Source organism: Miniopterus schreibersii (assembly GCF_964146895.1).
Source record: "Miniopterus schreibersii genome assembly, chromosome: 16".
In the NCBI taxonomy this organism is placed as follows: Eukaryota; Metazoa; Chordata; class Mammalia; order Chiroptera; family Miniopteridae; genus Miniopterus; species Miniopterus schreibersii.
Genome location: NC_138116.1, coordinates 30,250,503 through 30,274,870, shown reverse-complemented (window position 1 = coordinate 30,274,870; position 24,368 = coordinate 30,250,503). Strand labels below are relative to the sequence as shown.

Genomic DNA, 24,368 nt, shown 5'->3' with positions numbered 1-24,368 from the left:
TCCCAGAGACACCAACAGTAATTTAGACTCAACTACAACAGGACAGTGCACACAGCCCACACAGGGGGGCACCTACAGTGCCCAGCTCAGGTGACTGGGGAGGCTGAGTCACTGGGCTCTATAGAACTCCTACTACCCAAGGCCACTCTTCCAATTCCAGGAGACATAGCAGCTCTACCTAATTTGTAGAAAAAAAACACAGGGAAGCAGCCAAAATGCGGAGACAAAGAAATGTCACAAATGAAAGAACAGAAGAAATCTCCAGAAAAAGAACTAAATGAAATGGAAGCAAGCAAACTATCAGATAGAGTTCAAAACAATGGTTATAGGGTTGTGCGATCACATCGATCTAAGATGGCGACTGTGGAACTGGAAATCACCCCTACTCCTAATCCCCCACCTACAGTAGAAGAAGAGAAAACAGAATCTAACCAGGAGGTTGCTAACCCAGAACACTATATTAAACATCCTTTACAGAACAGATGGGCACTCTGGTTTTTTAAAAATGATAAAAGCAAAACCTGGCAAGCAAACCTTCGGCTGATCTCTGAGTTTGATACTGTTGAAGACTTTTGGGCTCTGTACAACCACATCCAGCTGTTTAGTAATTTAATGCCTGGCTGTGACTACTCACTCTTTAAGGATGGTATTAAGCCTATGTGGGAAGATGAGAAAAACAAACGAGGAGGACGATGGCTAATTACATTGAACAAACAGCAGAGACAAAGTGACCTCAATTGCTTTTGGCTAGAGACACTGCTGTGCCTTATTGGAGAATCTTTTGATGACTACAGTGATGATGTATATGGAGCTGTTGTTAATGTTAGAGCTAAAGGTGATAAGATAGCAATATGGACTACTGAATGTGAAAACAGAGAATCTGTTACACATATAGGGAGGGTATACAAGGAAAGGTTAGAACTTCCTCCAAAGATAGTGATTGGTTATCAGTCCCATGCAGACACAGCTACTAAGAGCGGCTCCACCACTAAAAATAGGTTTGTTGTTTAAGAAGACACCTTCTGAGTATTTTCATAGGAGACTGCGTCAAGCAATTGAGATTTGGGAGCTGAACCAAAGCCTCTTCAAAAGCAGAGTGGACTGCACTTAACTTTGATTTCCATCTAAATGTTGCAAAGATATGAGAGAAGTCTCATTCGCCTTTGTCTTGTACTTCCGTGTTCATCCTTTTTTTTCTTTCCTTTTTCCCCTAGAGTGTCCACTTACCCAATCAAAGAATGACAGTACACATCATCCCCAGGATCCATAAATGTGTTTCTGGCCCATTCTGTAATAGCTAGAAGAATTACTATTACAAACACATTTTACCCATCCACAATATTTTTTAAAAACTTGCATTTCTATACCCTACAGGAAAAGAATTCTGTTTATGTTCCATTGTATGCAGGAGCATATTTTGCTGGTTTAAAAGAGTATGATGCATACAGTTTTCTAGCAATTTTCTTTGTTTCTTTTTACAGCATTGTCTTTGCTGTACTCTTGCTGGTGGCTGCTAGATTTTAATTTATTTGTTTCCCTATTTGATGACATTAGTGATTCTGATTTCACTTTTTCATTTGTTTTGCTTTTGCTTTTTTTCCTCATGTAATATTGGTGAAGGATCCAGGAATATGACACAAAGGTGGAATAAACATTAATTTGGGGCATTCTTTGGTAATTTTTTGTTTTTTTGTAACTACAAAGCTTTGTAACAAATTTATGCATTTCATTCAAATCAGTGATCTATGTTTGTGTGATTTCCTAAACATAATTGTGGATTATAAAAAATGTAACATCATAATTACATTCCTAATTAGAATTAGTATGTCTGTTTTTGTATCTTTATGCTGTATTTTAACACTTTGTATTACTTAGGTTATTTTCTTTCGTTAAAAAATGGCTCAAGTAGAAAAGCAGTCCCATTCATATTAAGACAGTGTACAAAACTGTAAATAAAATGTGTACGGTGAATTGTCTTTAAAAAAACAACAACAATGGCTATAGGGATGCTCAAGGAACTTAATGAGAATTTCAAGAAACTTGGTGAGAACATCAAAGACATAAAAAAGGACCAATCAGAAATGAATGATACACTAACTGAAATGAAGAATAATTTACAGGGAATCAACAGTAGAGGGTGCCAAGAACCAAATCAACAATTTGGAATATGAAGAAGCAATAAACAATCAGAACAGTAAAAATTAAAAAAACACACCAAGAATCCAAAAATATGAAGAGAGTGTAAGGAACCTCTGGGACAACCTCAAGCATACCAATATTCTCATCATGGTGCTGATGGAAGGAGAAGAGAGGGAGCAAGAAATTGAAACCCTATTTGAAAAAATAATGACAGAATGCTTCCTTTACCTGGTGAAAGAAATAGACATACAAGTCCAAGAAGCACAGAGAGTCCCAAACAAGATGAACAGAAAGAGGCCCAAACCAAGACATATCATAATTAAAATGCCAAAGGTTAAAGACAAGGAGAGAATCTTAAAAGCAGCAAGAGAAAAGCAATTAGTTACCTACAAGGGAGCACCCTTATGACTGTCAGCTGATTTCTCAACAGAAACTTTTCAGGCCAGAAGGGAGTGGCAAGAAATATTCAAAGTGATGAAAAGAAGGACCTACAACCAAGATTACTCTACCCAGCAAAGCTATCATTTAGAATTGAAGGTCAAATAAAGAGCTTCACAGATAAGAAAAAGCTAAAGGAGCTCATCACCATCAAACCAGTATTACATGAAATGTTCAAGGGTCTTTTTTAAGAAAAAGAAGAAAAATATAAAAAATATAAACAATAAGATGGCAATAAATACATATCTATCCACAATTGAATCTAAAAATAGATGAATAAGGAGTCTAATGAACAAAACAAAGTGATGAATAAAGTAGAACCAGAGGCATGGAAACATGGAACAGACGGACAAATCTCAGAGGGAAGAGGGGAGGGGCGGGGGAGGAAGAGAATAACCAAATAACTTACATGCATACATTCATTACCCATGGACATAGACAACAGGGTGGCAAAGGCCTGGGGTGGGGCGGGATTGGGGTGGAGGGGGGCAATAGAGGGAGAAAGGGGGGACATCTGTAATACTCTCAACAATAAAGATTAAAAAAAAAAAAGAGGTGTTGGTGAAGATGTGGAGAAAAGGGAAACCTGTGCTGTTGATAGGAATGTAAATTGGTATAGTCACTATGGAAAACAGTATGGAGGTTCCTCAAAAAAATTAAAAATAAAAGTACCATATGATCCAGCAATTCCACTTCCAGGTATATTTCCAAAGGAAACAAAATCACTATCTTGAAGAAATATCTGTACCCCCATGTTCACTACATAGTTATTCACAATAGTCAAGACATGGAAACAACCTAAGTGTCCACTGACAGATGAATGGATAAAGAAAATGTGGTGTATACAATGAAACACTATTCAGTCATGAGAAAGGAGGAAATTCGACTATTTGCAACAACATGGATGAACCTTGAAGGCATTATGTAAAGTGAAATAAGTCAGACAGACAAAGACAAATACTGTATGGTCTCACTTATATATGGAATCTAAAAAAGGCAAACTGAGTGTTTAATGGTGGTTGCCAGGAGCTGGGGGTAGGGGAAATGGAGAGATGTTGGTCAAAGGGCAGAAACTTTCACTATAAGATGAATAAATTCTGGGGATCTAATGTGCAGCATTGTGACTATAGTTAACAATACTAATACTGTATTACACACTTGAAAGTTGTTAAGAGTAGATCTTAAATGTTCTCACCATGAAAAAGATATGGTAATTAAGTGAGGCGATGGAGGTGTTAACTAATACTACCATGGGAATAACTTCACAATATGTAAGTGTATCAAATCAACATGTTGTACATCTTAAATTTATACAGTATTATATGTCAATTATATCTCAATAAAGCTGAACAATTCATAGCCATACTAGCAGGTGTGAAGGTGGTATCCCATGGTTTTAGAACAATTAGTGTTTAACTGTATATATGTCATAGTACCAGGAAACTTGAAGCCAAGTTGTTACCACAATTTAAATAAGAAAATTATTATACTTTTACCTGACTCTACAGCTTCTTTTTCCATTCCCTCCTTGTATGTATACAAGAGTTCATCAACTTCTTTCAGATCTAGAAAGCCTGAGCCATCACTGTCCCACATCTGAAAGAGGGCTTCTAGGAGAAGTCCCCATCGAACTCGGGAAACATTTTGTCTAGCCTAGGATACAAACAAGATAACAAAGCACAGAAGACATGCTGTTTATTGCACAAGCTGGCATCCTATCTTTATTCCCCCAAAAGTGCAATACTTTTTATAAAAACATTTATTTTGGGAGTACGCATGATATTAATGGGAAAATGAAGCATTTAATTTTAATCCTCTAAATACTTCTCTGTTTCACCTCTAGACCAAAACACGCACACACACACACAACCAAAAACATGCATTCTCTGCATTGGGTTAAAACATTAATTTAGGAAGAGAACTACATTCCTTAAGAATCTTTAATTGCCCGGCTGGAGTGGCTCAGAAAGGTTGAGCATTGACCTATGATCCAGGAGATCAAGGTTCGATCCCCAGTTGGGGGCATGCAGGAGGCAGCTGATCAATGACTCATCATTGATGTTTCTCTCTCACCTTCTCCCTTCCTCTCTCTGAAATCAATAAAGACATATTTTTTTAAAAAAATCTTTATTCCTTTCCACTCCCTTGCTGCTTGTTCAGGAATGTGATAAACACATGGGGTGCTCTGCCTCGCTTCTTGGTGGGATTTGTTTTGTAGTGAAGGGGGATGAATGGCAGTGTTCAAACATTAAAAAATGACTGTGTTCAAAAATTCTTTTTTATATTTAACATTGACCTAACTTGACATACATTACCTTTTAGATTTTTTACTAGATTAATTATATCAATTAGACAGTAATTTAATTACTATCTAGATAGATTTAATTGCTAAAAGAAAGTGAATAGGGGAACTGCATTTGAGGAGGCAAAAGGGATATCAACTCTAGAATTAAGCTGAGAAAACTCATAAGGCTGATGAGATCACTGAATATGCCTAGTGAATCTAATTTACACATTTCATATAAGAGCACATAAATTGTTTATATCAGCTAATGTGTGTGGATTTACCTACACCTGAGTAAGTAACATGTAGTACCTAGTGCAGTGCACATGAATAAAAACATATATTCAAGCCATGACCAAACCCTAGGTATGTGCATCTGTAAATGCACTCATTGCAGACAGACAATGCGCACACACACACACACACACACACGCACACACATATTTTTGTTCATATATATGCTCCTTAGAATTTGCTTTTCAAGCTTCATTGAAGGAAAAATAAAGCTGTACAATAAACCATCTCCTGCCAGCAGCAATCATATTGTTAGGGGAATGAGTTCTCTGGAGTGTGATCTTAGAACATTTGACAATAAAATAATAAAATAAAATAAAAATTTACTGGCCATGCACATTGAAATAGTGATAAGTTTGGTTTTGCATTTTTAAAGAAGAGCCACAGTAAGAACTACTGAGGTTGACAGATTTACTTACAATAGTGACCTCACTTGTTCCATTAATAAACAATATTACCTCTTCTAAGGCACTCATTTTCTCTTCTTCTGTTTCAACATAGCCACACTTAAAAAAGGAGGCAAGGGTCTCACTGGCACTCAGAGGGGTATCTTCACCAACAAATGTCTCCAGGAGTTGCACAAACTGGAGCAGATTGAAGGAAACTCTATTGAAGGCACTCCTTCCTTTCACTTCTTTGTAAGACTGAATATTTCTGATAATTGAATGTAGGTCTATCAAGCAGGAAACATACACCAAACAGTAAAATGAACAATTTTCTCAAAGATTAAAAAAAAAAAGAGTATTTGTTGTAATGGACATCTGCTAATATTTTTCTGTCAGAAATCCATGCTCCCTTCATGAGGATAGCACCATTCCTTTTTTATTTGACAAAACATCTCCTCATTATCAGTTTAGATAAGCCAGGTGGTCCTCCCCCATCCTTGCCCCCAGGATTGTCATGTGATATAGGTCTGGCCAATAAAATAATAACAATATATATATATAACAACAATATAATCCACTATAGGCCAATGAGAGTTAGAACTTTTGGGGGAACTATTGGGGGAAGAACCCCTTTTTTTGTACTCTGATTCCTGAACTGGTAGGATGTAGGCTTAGAGATACTCTCATGGACATCTTTGTCATAACATGAAAAAACAACCTAAAACTGAAAATGACCCAGAGAAGAACAGGATTGAGAGGCAGAGAGACAGTGCCCTGCTGCTATTGTTGAGGACTTGGATTCAGTTGTGCCTGAGGCCAGTTGCAATCTGGACTTGCCAGTTAAATAAGTCTGTAAATACCACCATTACGATCTCTCCCCGAAAGAGTCTTTACTGTATTTATCATGAAACTCAATGTTATAACATGCAGCATATTTCATAAAATTTTAACCCAGTGATTTATGTTCAATTTAATTATTTATGCCCTTATGACTTCCATATGAGATTTGACATAACTTAAAAATAATCACTCGTGGGATTTTTTCCAAATAGTAAAGCAAAATTGAAATAAAGAAGTAAGGCCAGGAGAAGAAGAACATGAACTAGTAGGCCACAAGAGCTTGACTAGCCTGGCTGGGTGTGGCTCGGCGGTTGAGCATCGACCTAGGATCCAGGAGATCGGGGTTCGATTCCCGGTCAGGGCACATGCCCAGGTTGCAGGCTAGGCAGCCGATCAATGACACTCTCATCACTGATGTTTCTCTCTCTCTCCCCCCCTCCTTTCCTCTCTCTGAAATCAATAAAGATATGGTAAAAAAAAAAAAAAAAAAAAGAGCTTGACTAATGCCATGCACTTTCACCAAAATATTTTGAGGATAAAAAGTTTATTATTTGACCCAGACTTAAATTTTTAAAAATTTCAGATAGGAAGAAAATAATCTTTTTAAAAAATCAATTAATTAATTAATAAAGCAACTTCTAGTGGCTGTCTTAAGTTCACAGTTGTGTGTGTGTGTGTGTTTCATGAACACAGACAATAGGGTGGTGCAGGCCTGCAGGAAGGGAGGGGGGCAGGAAACAAGTGGTGGGGGCAAGGGGGGGAAAAGGGAGATATCTGTAATACTCTCAACAATAAAGATTAAAAAAAGAGAAAATAATCTTGATCTAATTAGCTCTACTATGTGTCAATGAAAGGTAAAATGATAAAATAGCATTGTGGTAAAATGAGTACTTATTGGAACACTCACTATTAAATACATAGTTTATCTGGGAGCTAAAAGCTAGTCTTTGATCTCTGTTGAGTAGATCTTTATGAGTCTTCAAAAACAATTTATATTCTCACCTGTCTCACATGTTTGGATGTGAAACTACCAGGGAGAGGAATAGCTGAAATTATTTCTATTGAGTAGTAATGTTTAATATTTGATTCCCTTTGTATACCTCAATCATAGCTTAAAAGCTGTTGGACCATGTAATTATAAAAACAAAACAAAACCCCAAACCCTGTATACTAATGCATATGTTTTTAAGAAGAACATTCATCAAGTGCTACCACTAAAAACATTCATCTTGTGTATGTTTAGATCCATCAGCTCAGGGACAAAATAATGCAAGTTCACCTTGGTGTTGCGTCTTGGCTAAGTCCAATCTTTATCATGGGGTGCCACAATAAGTTAAATTCATCAGACTGGGATCTATCCGTTCTAATTTTGTTGTTAACATGTACCTGTGAACTTGGCGTTACCATAGATTAAGTTTGCCTGTTCCTCATCTTCACTTTTGGCATGCTCCTTCAAGTTACAAGTCAAAAGTTCACCTATAAAAAACACATTCCACATAACACAGGCAATTTAACTTCATTTTCATAATGTTTTTGTTCTAGAGTATAAATGAAAGGAGGGTTAAGTGAGTCACCTGTCCATGGCTTTCCTTCTATTGTTTGGGACTTGGGTTCACAGGATTTGTCTTTCTGAGCTTTCTTCTTTGCAGTTGCTGAAAGGTACAAAAGAAAATGCCTATGAGTTGGACATTATATATTCTTAAGTTAATGACTAAGAGAAATGCCTTGGCATATAGAACACCAAAAACTTTCTTTCAGGTGCTTTCCCATATATGTTGTGTCAGAATCAACCACAATGATATGGCTTAATAACTCTAGTTGTTGAGAGCAGCTCTTGGACAAAAGCTATTTGTTGAACCCCAATTTGGCCACGCAAAATGAGGGCTACAATTCCTAGCCTCCCTCACATTTAGGTGTCACTAAATTCCTACATACTGACCAATGATTTGTGAAGGGAAGCGATACTATGCTTACCCATTTTCCTTTCTCCTTACCAGCTGGTCAGAAGGTAGACATGGCAGTAAACCATCTTGGCCATGTGGTTGGAGGAGACACAAGACAGAAGGAGCTTGAGCCACTGCTGATTTCATGGAACTGAGCTGTCATAGAACTTTTGACTTTTATATGAGAAAGACACTCCTATCTTATTTAAACACTGTTGCTTTGTTTTGTTTTTGTTAATGTTTTTCCAGACACTGTCATTTTGGAATAGTGTTACACATCGACAAAATTAAGTCCTCACTAGCATAACATCCGATTGAATAGTAACTTCACTAATTTTTTAAAGCTACATTCCTATGTCAGGAGAGCCAGAAATTAGTAGCTCTGTTTTGTGGAGAAATAAACATAATGCTCAAAAAAAGAAAAGATTTCAAATTAGTTGGTGATAGTGTAGAATCTAGAACACAGCTTACCCATCTCTAAGAAGTTTGGGGGGGGGGATTGTAGAATTAAAGAGCAGAATTTTAAAAAACTTATGCCTAACTGATGTCTTCAGTGGTATTGAGATTGGCGCTCTAAAAAGTTAGAATTTTCAAAAAAGGTCATAAATTGGCAATTCAGAGGAAAAGTCTTGTGCAGAATAAGCATTTGAACTGCAGGTGTCTTAAATGTGGCTTTCAGAAACTTTTCTAGAAATATATACAACTGAAAAAAGCAAGATCCATTTTATAGTTGAAATAAAAGAAATTTTTAGAAGTGGTTTCTAATATCAGACACCACATTTAAAATAAAAGGGCTTCTACTGCCTTTTCAGAGGTTCAGTGAAAATTTCTTTATGTAACAAAATTACGAGATTTCTTCCTTACAAGCGGATTTTTAGTACAAAAGGAATTCTAGACAATAAAGACTTTCTGGTTTGCATTTAATTGATTGGTCAAGGCCTAGACTCATGCTTAATAGCAAAATATGTCTGATATTTGCATGACCTGATATTCCAGAAAAGATTCTCATTGAAACAGGTGTTTCCTGAAGACTTTAAAAACCACTCCACAAAACAGAGATATAATTGTAGGAGAACTGCATTACTACCTGAAAGATGATGTCTTCTACTTGATACTGGATCTTACTCTTGCAGTTCAGAAATCATGAATAGATGTATGTGACCTGCAAAATCATTTGGTCTGGCCCTGCCAAGCAACCGCAGGCAGGACTCGAAATTCAATGAATCTAGGAGCTTTTATCATAGCTAATTTTTAAGTTGACAATTTTGTATGGCCCGAGAATGATGTTATACATATCCAAATGGCCCTTGGCAGAAAAAAAAGGTTTGCCACCCCTGCGGAGGGATTAAGATACTACCTTCCCTTGATTGTGAAGTTGAGGCTATGTCCTGTTCCTCTGGAATTGACTCTCTAGGAGATTCTTCTTCTGAAATCAACCCTCTATGTGGCTCTTCTACTACTGACATTCTGCGTGATCCCCTGTGTGGTCCTTTTCGTGTTAGTGACTCTTTGTGTGATTCTTCTTCATCGGTTGACCCTCTATGTGGCTCTTCTATTACTGACATTCTGCGTGATCCCCTGCGTGATCCTGGTTCAGCTAGTGACTCTCTGCGTGATCCTTCATCCGTTGACCCTCTGTGTGGCTCTTCTATTAATGACATCCTGCGTGATCCCCTGCGTGATCCTGGTTCAGCTAGTGACTCTCTGCGTGATCCTTCTTCATCCGTTGACCCTCTATGTGGCTCTTCTATTACTGACATCCTGCGGGATCCCCTGCGGGATCCTGGTTCAGCTAGTGACTCTCTGCGTGATCCTTCTTCATCCGTTGACCCTCTATGTGGCTCTTCTATTACTGACATCCTGCGGGATCCCCTGCGGGATCCTGGTTCAGCTAGTGACTCTCTGCGTGATCCTTCTTCATCCGTTGACCCTCTGTGTGGCTCTTCTGTTACTGACATCCTGCGGGATCCCCTGCGGGATCCTCTTTGTGTTACTGGCTCTCTCTGAGGTTCTTCTTCTGCAGTTGGCCCTCTGTGTGCTCCTTGTTCTGTCCCTGACTCTCTGTGCGATTCTTGTTCTTCAGTTGACTGTCTTTGCGGTTCTTCTATCACTGACATTCTGCGTGATCCTCTGTGTGATCCTCGTTCTGTGGCTGGCCCTGTATGTGGTTCTTCTATCACTGACATTCTGCGTGGTCCTCTGCGTGACCCTTGCCGCGCTGTTGACCCTTTGTGTTGTCCCTGTGCTGTTACCTGTTCCCTGTGCGGTTCTTGTTCTCCAATCGACTCTGAGTCTTGTTCTTCCACTAAAGTTTTGTTTGGGTCTTGTCCTTCAGTTGTCCCTCTCTGCTCTTCTAATAGTGTTGATTTTTTATGTTTATCATGTTTGTGTTGATCTTCTATATTTTTTAACAATTTACTTTGTTTTTTTCTAGCATGCTTTTCAGACAGTGATGTATTCATCTCTAAGAGCACATTGTCAAAGTCTTCATAAATGTGTTTCTGATTATCCATGTCTCCCCAGAACTCAGGCAACTCTATCTCTTCAAATTCAATAAATGGCCCTAATGCAAAGACAAAAACCAAAACCATTTACCTAAACAATTGATCTTATAATGAAGAATCGCAACTAGTAAATTAATGCAAACAAATAAAAAACAACAAAAAACAAAACATTGAGCACAGTGATTATAATATAGGGCTATTGCTTTAAGTAAATATCAGTTACCTTTCCCTGAAACACAACAAAAACCAAAAAGGTATCCAGTTGAACATAAAGGATGCTCACGACTGTGAATTAGAAAGCATCCCTTCCTAAAAGGTGTGGTTTTAAAAGTGAACATTATTCCTCTTTTGCTAGTTGGAGAGCTGCTTAAACTGCCAAGACAAATACAATGTATTCCCTGCTTTTGGTCCTCCCACAACAAGGCCAGCATGGAATGAGGAAGGGGACACATGTCTCCACCTCAAATACCTTCCCAATATCTGCAGTATCAAAATTAAAGCATGTCTCTATCCATGACAATTTTTCGCTGGGCTATTTTTTCCAACATTCATTTTCTATCCTTTCCTTCTTCTCTACCTTTCTTTCTTCTTCATCAACTCTTTCCCTCCACAACTTATGTGGACACCTGGCTCAGAATTCTAGGGAAAGATTGAATAGCATTCACCAGAATCCCACTGTTAAAAAAGAACACCAAGACAACGCTGGTGTCCTGGACTGCAGAGGGTGGGACCGTGCCATAAGACTGCTCTCCTCCCTTCTAAAACATTTAGCACTTAAGCTATGAAATTGTGTCTCCCACAGTTTTAGGGAATACTCTATGTACATCATCTACAGATTTTTAAGTACCCAAGTAACAAGTTATCACACAGAAATAAAATACTGACGTTCTTTGGAAAACCCATCCATTCAATGGTTTTCTCTTAAAAATAAAATAAAAATAAGACCTCTAGTCCTATTCGTTTAGGTAGTAATATAAAAAAATAAATAAATGTCACTGTGTAAGTACAGTAAAGGTGTATCAGTAAAAATGCTTGGGAAAAGGAAACATTTTTCTTCAAAATCTTAGAATTCTAAGTTGGACATTAAAACTGGAATTACCACTACCAACTTAATTTCTGAAACATTCCGATTGTTACTAAAACAGTTCTTCATTTGAGTGAACTTAAAATTGAGTTCTAGCGTGACAACTTTTAGTATTGAACTGAAGTAAAAAATACATCTGGTCGTGATGAAGAGTGAATTTTGTGGGGCATGAACGGCTAGATGTAGATAACATGATCTAAGGGAGACATTACGCAAAGAAATGCCACAGGGATAGAATGGCCTCGTATTATCATATTAGTGTACTTCATCATTTCAGTTTGAGCATACTCCCTCTGAGTGGCACTTACATTGCCTTGGGTTTCGGAGTAAATGTCTAAGATTTTTTGGACTTTGGTCATAGAATGTTTCCAGTAAGGCCAATGTCCTCTGACGATCCAAAAACCCTACCTAAACAGAAAGTTTGCAATTAGTTGTTATAGGAGATTTGAGATTTTTATGTTGACAGAATATGGCTTATTGAAACATTCACCATCACCATCACCATCACCACCACCACCACTATCATCATGTAAATAAAATCTCTAAAGTCAAAGTTGGGAAAGCTTTATCTTGCCTCTTTAGGCCTATTTCCCCATTCTATGACATGTCAAAATGTCTTGCACTTAACAGGTGCCCTTAACACATATTTGTTACTGATGTAATTGCTAAGTCCAATGCACAATGTTCAATTCTTATCTAATCTGACCTACGAATGACACTTGGAACAATTAACTGCTCCCTACTTGTTCTTTTTTTGCATTTTTATTTTGAGAAAAATTTTAATAAGAAAATGATAAAACTAACACTTGTGTTCCCAACACCCAGAAATGATGATTGTTAACAGTTTGCATATGTACTTTAAAAATATATAACTGAGCCCTGGATGGTGTTGCACAGTGGTTAGAATGTCTGCCTGTGGACCAAAGGGTCAAGGGTTTGATTCCTTGTCAAGGCAAGTACCTGGATTGACCGGGCCCAGTTGGGACGTGTGCAGGAGGCAACCAATCAATGTGTCTCTCTCACATCAGTGTTTCTCTCTCTCTCCCTCTCTCTCTCTCTCTCTCTCTCTCTCACTCTCTCACTTCTCCTCCCTCCCTTCCAGTCTCTCTAAAAGTCAATGGAAAAAAATGTCCTCAGGTGAGAATTAACAAACAAAACAAAACAAATACATATGTGTAAGATATCACAGTACATGTGTCCTTTTAAACATTTTTTTTGAATTTTTATGAGTTAATTTGAGCCAAACTAATGGCATATGCTGGGGGAGCAAGATCTCAAATGCTCCTCTGCTTAAAAAAAAATTTATAAACATTTCAAGTGTCCTTAAAGTTGCTCTTATTTACACAACATTGGGATCTGATTCATGTATATGAAGAAATATATTTTATTTATTTTAACTGTATGGTATTCTATAATAAGACAACATCACAATTTTTTTGAAACATCCCTCTTTTGACCAGCATTTAGATTATTTTCAGCATTTTGATACAAATAATAATGTGTATAATAAATGTCCTTATACACATCTCCTGTGTACATGCATAAACATTTCCATAGGGTAAATAGAAAAAAAACTAATGAATTGTGTACTATGTGCATTATCTTTTCTTTATAATTTTTATTTATTGATTTTAGAGAGAGAAAGGAAGGGGGACGGGGGAGAGAGAGAGAAATATCAGTTTGTTGTTCTACTTATTTATGCATGCCTTGGCTAATTTTAAAAAATATGTTTTTTCATTGATTTTAGAGAGAGGGGAAGGGTGAGCGATAGAGAGATAGAAACATCGATGAAAGAGAAACATCAACAGGCTGCCTCCTGCAAGCCCCTTACTGGGGATCGAGCCCCAAACCAAGACATAGGCCCTGGTCGGGAATCAAACTGGTGACCTCTTGGCTCATGGACTGATGCTCAACCACTGAGCCACTCCAGCTGGGCTGGCTGATTTTTATATGTGCCCTGACCAGGGATCAGACTTGCAACCTTGGCAATCAGGATGCTCTCACCAACTGAGCTACCTGCCCAGGGCCAGTGCATTTTCAGCTTCAGTTCTTCTTTCCAAATTGCTCCAAAAAGCACCAATTTACATTCTCATTATTACTGAACAAAGATATCATTTCTCCATATTCATTTAATTCTTGATATTATTAGAATTTATAAATTTTTCCAATCTGATGGATAAAATATGTTATCTAATTATTTTCATTTGCATCTCCCTGATTATTAGTGATATTTAATATATTTTCATGTTTATTATGTATTGGGTTTTCCTCACCTATGAATGAGTTTTTCATACCCTTTTTGGGTAGGGAAAAGCTGTCTACTTCTTATTAATTTGTAAAATTTTTATAATGACCATACTGTTATCTATATAGCAAATCCCTTTCCCAGTTTATTTCTTATTTTAATTTAAATTTTGGTCAGTTTAGTCATATCTATGTTTTAATTTTGAGGGAGTCAAATGTATCAGTCACTTCCTATGTGGTTTGTGCTTATTTGGAGAATTCTTTAGGAAATTTACCTATACTGGGATCAAAAGGTAGGCTTCTAAAGCTTTTAAAATTTTGTTTTCCAAATCTAGGTCTCTGATCAGATGGGATTTATTCTTCCTCATTGATGAAGTTGAAATCTATTATATATTGTCCCAATATGGAAAGCCATTCATCCCAATATCATTTTTTGAATAACCCTTCCCACCTACACATGTCATAAACTAAATTCCCACATTCTCATGGGTCTGATGCCAGCTTCAATATTGTTAGTATAACTTTGTTTTTAAAAATCAGATAAATTCTCCCCAACTTGGTTTTTTCTTTTTTACCTGTTTGTTTGTTTGTTTCTTTTTGTAATTATTTTTGCTCTATCTGGACCTTTATTTTTCCATATAATTTTTAAAAAATCCTCACCCAAGGATATTTTTCCATTGCTTTTAGAGAGAGTGGAAGGGAGGGAGGGAGAGCGGGGGGAGAGAGAGACACATCGATTGGTTGCCTCCCCCATGAGCCCCAACCAGGGCCGGGGATCGAGCCTGCAACTGAGGTACATGCCCTTGGCTGGAATCAAACCTCGGACCCTTCATTCCGCAGGCCAAAGCTCTAACCACTAAGCCAAACCAGCTAGGGCTAGAAATACTTTTTGATATAAACTTTTCTTTTTAAGAAGCAACATAATAAGATGTAGCAGGCTCCCTGTTCCCCAGAGCTCTTTTCAATAGGAAGCCACCAGAAAAGAGAGTAAGCAAAAATAATCTTAAGCAACCCATTCTTAGGAATGGGAAAGAGATTTAGAGACGAGTTATATGCTGTGAAATGCTGTGCCATGCAAGCTGGTACAAGTCGGTGATGAGAAAGATACAGAAATTGAGAATAGCATCTAGCAAATTTTACAGCAATTTGAGAAAGTAACAGATACTAAATCAGAGTTGAATCTGACAATAAAAATATGGCTTGTATTTTGTATGCCCTCCCCCTACCGCGCCCCCCCCCCCCAGCAATCCATTTTCAATGAGTACTATTAGTTCACAGCAGATTGGAAATTAAAAACATCACCATTAACAACCTAAAAACTGGCCCTTTACAACAAATAGTTTGAGAAACATGGCTTTAAGGGTCTTACCCTACCTTCCCACAGTCACAATGCAGGAAGAGTTCAGCAAACATCTGCCTCTGCATATCTGTTTTTATGACCTCCCGGAATTCATCTGCATAGTGGCAAAGGTGCTTAAGGAGTTCCTCAAACATTTCAGTCTTAAAGTCTACAATGTGTGAAGAGACATACTGCAGAGAGACAGAGAATAAATGATTGATTTAAAACCATGTTCTTTACTTGGATTTTCCCAAGGATTCAGTTGATGTGCATGAAATTACTGGCTGCAATCTCCCCCATGCCATTTGTTTGTCATTTAGATAAAGCATTTCATGTTAGTGCTATTCTACAGGCTGTGAGAGGGTGATCAATCCAGTTTCCAACACCACACACCAGTGGGACTAGATATTTCGGGAGCAATTTCCCTCTAGGTCACATCAGCACTATATAGGGCAGACTTTTTACCTTACTGTATGAAATAGCAGCATCCTTTGGCAGCGATGAATATAATAATTCATAATGTTTTGCACTTGTTCATTGCTTTTTAATTGCCTCTTTGTGGCGTGTGTTCTTAATTTGCTTATATTTTGATCCTTCCATTCCCTGGATCCTACTCTGGTGCCACCCAGAATGTGGATTTATGCATGCTTGTATACACATGTACACACAGGCACACACAGACAGACATAAATGCCTGCGTATACCCACAGGCAGCTCCCATACAGCAATGCAATATTTGGTCCTTAAGGGTAAGAAATACACCTTCTAATTTTGAAATTTCTTCTAGCACAGAGAGTATAAACTTAATAACCAAAAGACTAGAAGTAAATATTCTAAAATAGTTACTTTTGGTCATCATTTACTAGAATAAAACAGATAAATAGTGAGACAGAGGCGATAGTCAACAAAAACATCACCACCTGTTCATTTATCCACCAGAAAACAAATACACTAGGAAACTGACATGCGGAATGGATTCATCTGGGACCACTGTCCCCATTTGCCTCTCTTTACATTAACAATTACTCAATGACTCCTTTTTCTCCAGACATGCTCCATCCTGAGTGTCAGTAATTACAATGCTCATTGCAAACTATCGGCAGGACAGTTGCATGGCATAGTTTCTCCACCGGGTGGCATCTGTGTGTAACGTATTGACTTTAAGCCTGACATTTCATTTTCTTTCAGTTTCATTAAACCTGTTCTGACAATAGTCTTAAAACAGATGTAAAATCAACTGTCCCCCAAACTACTTCTATATCATATAAGATGGCTCAATAATTTATTGATTAGATAATTAAAATGTTTCAATAAATATTTTGGCCGGGTGGCGGGCTCAGTCCCCAGTGGGGGGAGCGCAAGGGGCAGCCGATCAACGACCCTCTCTCATGACTGATGTTTCTCTCTCTCTCTCCTCCCTTCCTCTCTCTGAAATCAATAAAAAAAAACACACAACATAATAAAAAAGAAATACTTTCTTAGTTTCTAACTGATGTAACATCTCTTCTCTATAATGAAAGTGCTTGAATATGTGCTGTTTTCAGTTCAGGAAGAGAAGTTAGGAAATATCAGGAAAACTATATTAATAGCCCAACCCACCCAATAAACAAAATTATATATATAGGTAAATAGATATTCACAAAGGAATTATGTAAAATGCTAATGAGTTTGTATCGAGTACTATTAGGTATACATCACCTTTACCCATTTTCTCCTATAATTGTATGGATATACATACATGCAGACACATATGTACATGTCATATATGGAAATAGACATACATGTAGTATTCATATATGATTTATGTATATATTTGTTGAATTAAATAAAATGAATGAATGGAGAAAAAAGTAATACTGACATCATACTTCTCAACAATCAATATCAGAAAACAAATAATGTCTATGTTGTTTTGGGGTAAGAAGAAAATGTGACTCAGTTACCTATACTCATCCAAGGTATAACCTTAGGGGCAATATGTAGACATTTTCAACATAAAAGAACTCAGAAAATGTAGCATCCATGTGACTTACCTGAGAAAACCACTTTCAATAAATTCAGTCAATTAAGAGATGAATCAAAATAAATAACCCAGGAATAGCAAAGCCATTGTAAAAGGACAGAAAGTGAACCTCAAATCCATTTAAATATTAGACTAAGATTAATCAACTGTGGGAGCTGTAATTGCAGGAAAGAAAGTGAATGGTATAAATCTGGATAAAATTAAAATTATAAAATAATTAAAATTGGAAATACAAGAAAAAAGAATAGGAAGGCATGAAAAATATTAAATACTTTCATCTTTTATTACAGGATGTCAACTGTTATTTCTATAATTGAAGTATGAGATTAAAAAATAATTCCTGCAAGCTTTTCTGATCTTCATCAGATGGTCTTTTCTTTTAGAATAACTTTTGTAAAGATATGTTCAATTTCAACAATGTCCTTATTTTTGCTTCAGTTTCTCTTTTTTCTGTTAGAATCAAGTACAATTAAATATTTTAAGTAATTAAAATTTTCTAACAATTTTTTATCATCCACAATGCCATATACCCATCTCCCTATTGAGACAAAGTATATAATGCTGTTTAAAATGGTGTCGCCTAAGAGTGACAATGGTTATTTCTGGGTAATAAATTTATGGTAATTTTAAATATCTATCTTCATACTTTTATGTGTTGTTTAAATTCATTTTTTTGGTCATGATAGTTTTTACAAAATTAAATAACTTTTTCTCAGAAAATATGCCAAGGTGTTAACAAGAATTAATTCTAGGGCATGGGAGTATATAATTATGTAGTTATTCTATTTTTATATTTACCTGTGTTTTTAAAATCCTTCACTCTCTCTATTTTTAAAAGCTTTAAGACTATAATTTCTCATTTGAATAAACATTTAGTAGCATTCCATAAAATTAATTGTAACCCAAGAATTATTAAAGAGAGCATTTTTTAAATTTCCAAAATTTAATTTTAAATTTTGTTTATTATTTTCCAGTTTCATTACATAACAAGAGAATCTAACCTGTCAGATTTCTAGTTTTTAGAACTTATATGGTTTTCTTGGAGGCCTATTTATAATAAATTTTTACAAATATTCCATGGAAACTAGGACACAGAATAGGGTCACTGTAGGGACTGAAGTTTGATACCTACTTATATGTCTTATTGGTAATACAGGTTCTTTATATTCTTATTTCTTTTTTACCATTTTGACTTACCAAATAATTTTTTTAAAGTTTTACTACTTCATGCCATATACAAAAATAAACTCAAAATGGATCAAAAACTTAAATAGACATATGTAAGAGTTAAAACTATAAAACTTAAATGTCTATCTTTACGACCTTGAATTAAGCAATGGTTTTTTAGATATGACACCAAAAGCAAAAGCAACAAAACAAAAAAATTCGATAAATAGGACTTCATCAAAATTTAAAACTTTTGTGCTTCAAAGGACACCATCAAGAAAGTGAAAAGACAACCCACAAAATAGGAGAAAATATTTACAAATTATATATATGACAATGGATTGTATCTAGAATACATAAAGAACTCTTATAACTCAATAATAGAAAAATAACCCAATTTAAAAATGGTCAAAGGATCTAAATAGACATTTCTCTAAAGGAGATATATAAATGGCCAATAAACATGTAAATATACTCAATATCATGTTAGCCATCAGGGAAACGCATTTCGAAACCACAGTGAGCTGCCACTTCATACTCACAGGAGTGGCTATAATGTAAACAAACAAAACGGAGTAAGAAGTGCTGGCAAGGATGTGGAGCAATTGGAATCCGCATTCACAAAAACTTATATATAATGTTCATATCACAATAGTCAAAAAGTAAAAACAACCCAGATGTCTATCACCGATGACTGGATAAATAAAATGTGATATGTCCACACGCAAAAATATTTTTCAGCAATAAAAAGAAATGAATCACTGATATATGCTAAGATATGGATGAAACTTGACAACATTATGCTGAGTGAAAGAAACCAATAACAAAAGGACACATATTTTATGATTTCATTTATATGAAATTTCCAGAATAGGTAAAGCTATAAAAGACAGAAAGTAAATGAGTTGGTTGCCTAGGGTGGAGGTTAGGAGGGAAATGGGGAATGACTGCTAATAGGTGTGGGGTTTCTTTTGGGGATGATGGAAATGTTCTAAAATGGATTGCCTTAATGGTTACTCAGCTCTGTAAATATACTAAAAAACATTGGATTATAGACTTTAAATAGGTGAATGTAAGGCTTGTGTAGGAAGTTGAATAATGGTCCTCAAAGATATCAGGTTCTAATCCCTGGAACCTATAAATATTACCTTATATGGGAATAGTGTCTTTGTAGCTGTGATTAAGTTAAGGTAGCAGATTTTCAACCTTTTTCATCTCATGGCACACATAAACTAATTACTAATATTCTGCAGCACACCAAAAAATATATTTTTTGCTGATCTGACCAAAAAATAGGCATAATTTTTATTCATCCACACCAATGGCTATTGTTGTGTTGGGTGCTGTCACTTTTTGATTTGACAAGAGAAAAGAGGTCAGTGCCCCTAATTAAATAGTCAGGTACAGCATATTTAAAAAATTTTGCTGCACACCACTGTGCCTCTTGCCCTGCAGCACGCTGGTTGAAAATCGCTGAGTTAAGATATTTGAGGTGAGGAAATAATCCTGGATTATTTCGTTGGGCTCTAAATGCAATGTGCCCCTGTAAGAGGAGGATTTCTCACACAAAAGAGGAGGCGCTGCGACCGCAGAGGCAGGGATCAGTGATGCGGCCACAAGTCAAGGAATACAAGTGCTACCAGAAGCGGGAAGAGGCGAGTCTCCACTACACTCTCCAGAGTGAGTACAGCCCTGCTCACACCTTGATTTTGGCCCAGTGATAATGATTTTGGGCTCTGGCTCCCCAGAACTGTGAGACAATAAATTTCCAATTTTTTTAAAGCACCAAATTCATGGTAATTTGTTACAGCAACCATTGAAAATACAGTTTGTGAATTACATCTCAATAGAGCTGTTATAAAAAAAAATTTTCAATATTGCTACAATTATTGTGAATTTTTTGTTCATTTACTTTATATTGATTCTTTAAAATATGTTTTTATTGATTTCAGGGAGAGGAAGAGAGAGGGAGACAGAGATAACATCAATGATGAGACTCATCAATCAGCCTGCCTCAGATGCAGTATTATGTAGACTTTGAAATCCAACTTCCTGAATACAGATTTCCCCAGGTCCACTAACTGTGAGACCTCATGCAAGTTACTTAAACTTTGTGCACTTCAATTATGAGTGTTCATCTATGAAGTTAGGAATAAGATTGCTGAGACAATTACCTGAGTTAATATATAAGGTGGGGCACAAGTAGGTTTAGTTTCTTGTGTGGAAAATAATACAATAAGCAATGAGTAATAATACAAGAATAAACATTTCTTTCACATATTCACAACTGTAAACCTACTTTTACCTCCACCAAAAAACTACTAGATTTAATAAATGAATTCAGCAAGGTAGCAGGACATAAAATTAACACCCAGAAATCGATGGCATTTTTATACACCAATAATGAACTCTCAGAAAGAGAAACTAAAAAAACAATTCCATTTACCACTGCAACTAAAAAAATAAGATACCTAGGAATAAACTTTAAAAAAAAATTAATTCTAAGGTAATGTATATGTGACATTCACCAAAAGACAACTGAAACTGGCAAAATAATTTGAGTCAAATCACGAATAGTATAATTTCTTACTTCTGCAAACTCCGTTTTGTTCAATCTTCGTTCCATTGAGTCAGCAATATTCAACTGTTTGCAATGTGCTTCTAATCATGGAATAAAGGTTATTTGATAGTTAGTGTGATTACAATATATTTATATTTTATATTCGTATTATAGTGCTTTAAAAGAAAAACATAAAAGTATTTCTTCATTAAAGTCCATCAATATTTACAGTAAAGTAAATGATATATAGCTGGGTAACATTCCAATTATTACAAAATTATTATTTTTCCTGGCTTTTATTTAACCAAACAACCCAAACACTGAAAAGAATGTGCCTACCTTTTTAAATGACCAAGTTGAAATAAAGCAGAAACAAATATGCACATCGATAGTCTAAAAGATTGCATGCACACATATCTTTTGTTCTTCCCTATATAAATGCGATCATATTGATCCGCAACTTGCTTTTTTCACTTAACCACTCATCTTGCAGATCTTTTCAAATAGAATGTGGAGCTCAGGGGGAAGGTTTGGGATGGGAACATGGATAAGAGTCATTAGCTGAAGTTATGGGTTTCAATAAGAAAAGGGTGTATAGTGTGTAAAGCGATAATAGAGTCAAAAAGGAAACTCTGGAAAACAACATTCAAGGTGCAAAGAAAAGAAGAACCAAGAAACAAAAATGCTGAAGGGTGATCAGAGATAGATGTAAAAATCAAGAGAGAATGACATCACAAAGGCAAAGGGAAAAAATGTTTTATGCATAATGGTGAATGTGGGAGTGAGTTTGAGTAACATTTTTTAAACTTCCATTTAATATGACAATTATGTGATCCATATTGATCTTACCAAGACACAAAAGTGCAAATTGTCTGAAAGCTCAAGATGAGAGAATTAATATACTGGCTTCCTCTCCTACTTCTACCAGTAATTCCTCCTGCCAATCATGGGCAGGCACATAAAAATATTCTTTAGTCACTCTTGATTTTTTTAACTGCTTATTATAAGATCTCAGTTATTATCATAAAAGGACTGTATAAACTTTAGTAAAGTTTACGCATTAAATGCTGTTAGGCCCCTCCTCCCCCCAGACCTTCCCCCAAGGTAGCTCTGGAAGATTATACAAGCCAGACTGGTTTCTACTAGTAACCGTTGTTATTAAGTATATGTGTCTGTCCCCTGGCCGTACTTTGAGCAATTTAAGGGCAGTGGGAGCATATCTTAGTCCTCTTTGTATCCTCTACCCCATCACAGTAGCTGGAACTAAGTGAGGGCTCAATAAATATTGAAAGAATAAATGGTACAGAAAATAAATACTATATAGTATAGGAGGTGAGAGAAGAAACAATCACTGCCAGCCAGAGTGTTCTAAATTTCTCTAATTTTATCACAATCTCAAATACAGCTCTCAACTCATTCCTTCTGTAACCCTATCAAAAACTAACTAAATAAATCATTTCAAAAACTTTCTGAAAGGTGAGTTGAGGTTGTGCTGACTGTGAATAATTATATTTTTGGATAGGCTGAAAAGATAGAAAAAGAAAAGGCTGTCGGCAAGGCCCAAATCATGTTTGGGGAACAGTGATTGGGAAAGTGGAAAGTATATTTTATTTTTAAAAGTGAGAACAGATGTCAGACAATCTATTGTGTGTTTTTTTTGTTTTGTTTTTTGGGTTTTTTTTTAAACAATCTATTGTTATCAATGTAATAAAGTGGTCAAAAAATCAATCAATTGGCTATAAATTATGTAAATCTCAGGACTCAAACTCATATAAGGAAACCATTCTGAAAACAAAAGCATCAAAATCTGTGGCTATCCATAGGTGTAGTACTGTCTCCCTCCTCCCAAGTGTGCGTGGAGGAAATCTATAGGTGGTTTTTTGTTGCTGCAGCGATGGGGAGTAGGAGTAGGGGCAGAACTCCTGCAATTCCTGCACAAGAAAGACTCTCTCCCTCCTGCTAGACATTCAATTAAGTGAAAAATCCGCTTAGAATAATTTGGAGTGTAGAACCTAACTCCATTTTACATATAAACACAGAACATACTTTTTTATGTTGATTTCAGAAAAAGGAAGGGAGAGGGAGAGAGAGAGATAGAAACATCAATGATGAGAGAGAGTCATTGATTGGCTGCCTCCTGCATGGCCCCCACCGGGGATTGAGTCCACATGCCCTGCCCAGGAATTGAACTGCAATCTTCTGGATCATAACGTCGATGCTCAACTGCTCACCCACACCAGCTGGGCTTTACTGTTGAATTTTTTAAGAATGTAACTACTATGAAAATTTGAGAGAGGATTGTACTCTGCTTCATTCTGGAACTTTGCCAAGAGTTATTCTCTATTTCAGAAAATTATGTAATGGGAGGTAATATCATACATTGTACCTGAATTGCAATACATCACACCAGTGTCAGTCTGCATTTTATTTAATTATTTATTTTTAATTTATCTTTATTGTTGAGAGAATTATAAATGTTCCCCCTTTTCCCCCATTGATCCCGTCCACCCTGTACCCCTCCCCCAGGCCTTCACCCCATTATTATCTGTGTTCAGGGGTTATGCATATATGCATACAAATTCTTATGTTAATCTCTCCCACCCACATACTCATCCCTGCCTTCCCTCTGAGATTCCTCAGCCTGTTCCATGCTTCAATGTCTCTGGATCTATTTTGTTCATTAGATTTCACATATGAGTAAGATCATGTGACACTTGTCTTTCCCTGACTGGCTTATTTCACTTAGCATAATACTCTCCATGTCCCACCATGCTGTCTCAAAGGGTAAGGGACCCTTCGTTTTCACAGCTGCATAGTATTCCATTTTGTAAATGTCCGAGAAGATGCTTGATATGATTTTAATCTTCTTGAACTTGTAGAGACTTGGTTTGTGTCCTAGCATGTGGTCTATCTTTGAGAATGGCCCATGTGCACTTGAGAATGCCAATTCTGCAGTCTTGGAGTGGAATGTCTATAAATGTCATTTAAATCAATCTGATCGAGTGTGTCATTTACAGTCACTGTTTCCTTGTTGATTTTTTGTCTGGAAGATCTATCCAGTAAAGTCAGTGGGGTGTTAAAGTCCCCTAGTATGACTGTATTGCTGTCGATCTCTCCTTTAAA

General features: G+C 36.4%; 1 protein-coding gene and 1 pseudogene across 2 annotated transcripts in view; one reads left to right on the top strand and one right to left on the bottom strand.

Annotated features, from left to right (window-relative positions):
* Positions 1–24,368, bottom strand: part of EFCAB5 (EF-hand calcium binding domain 5) — a gene marked incomplete at its 3' end in the record, with an annotated part of 84,560 nt that overhangs the window by 21,514 nt on the left and 38,678 nt on the right. The window contains 8 exon segments of the mRNA XM_081162033.1: positions 4,074–4,230; positions 5,614–5,828; positions 7,768–7,857; positions 7,956–8,033; positions 9,682–10,887; positions 12,221–12,320; positions 15,531–15,686; positions 21,276–21,346. Of these exon segments, the coding sequence (XP_081018159.1) occupies positions 4,074–4,230; positions 5,614–5,828; positions 7,768–7,857; positions 7,956–8,033; positions 9,682–10,887; positions 12,221–12,320; positions 15,531–15,686; positions 21,276–21,346 (2,073 nt within the window).
* On the top strand, positions 343–2,760 carry LOC308568380 (eukaryotic translation initiation factor 4E pseudogene; annotated as a pseudogene). Its single transcript has one exon. The product of its transcript is annotated as a eukaryotic translation initiation factor 4E pseudogene (transcript).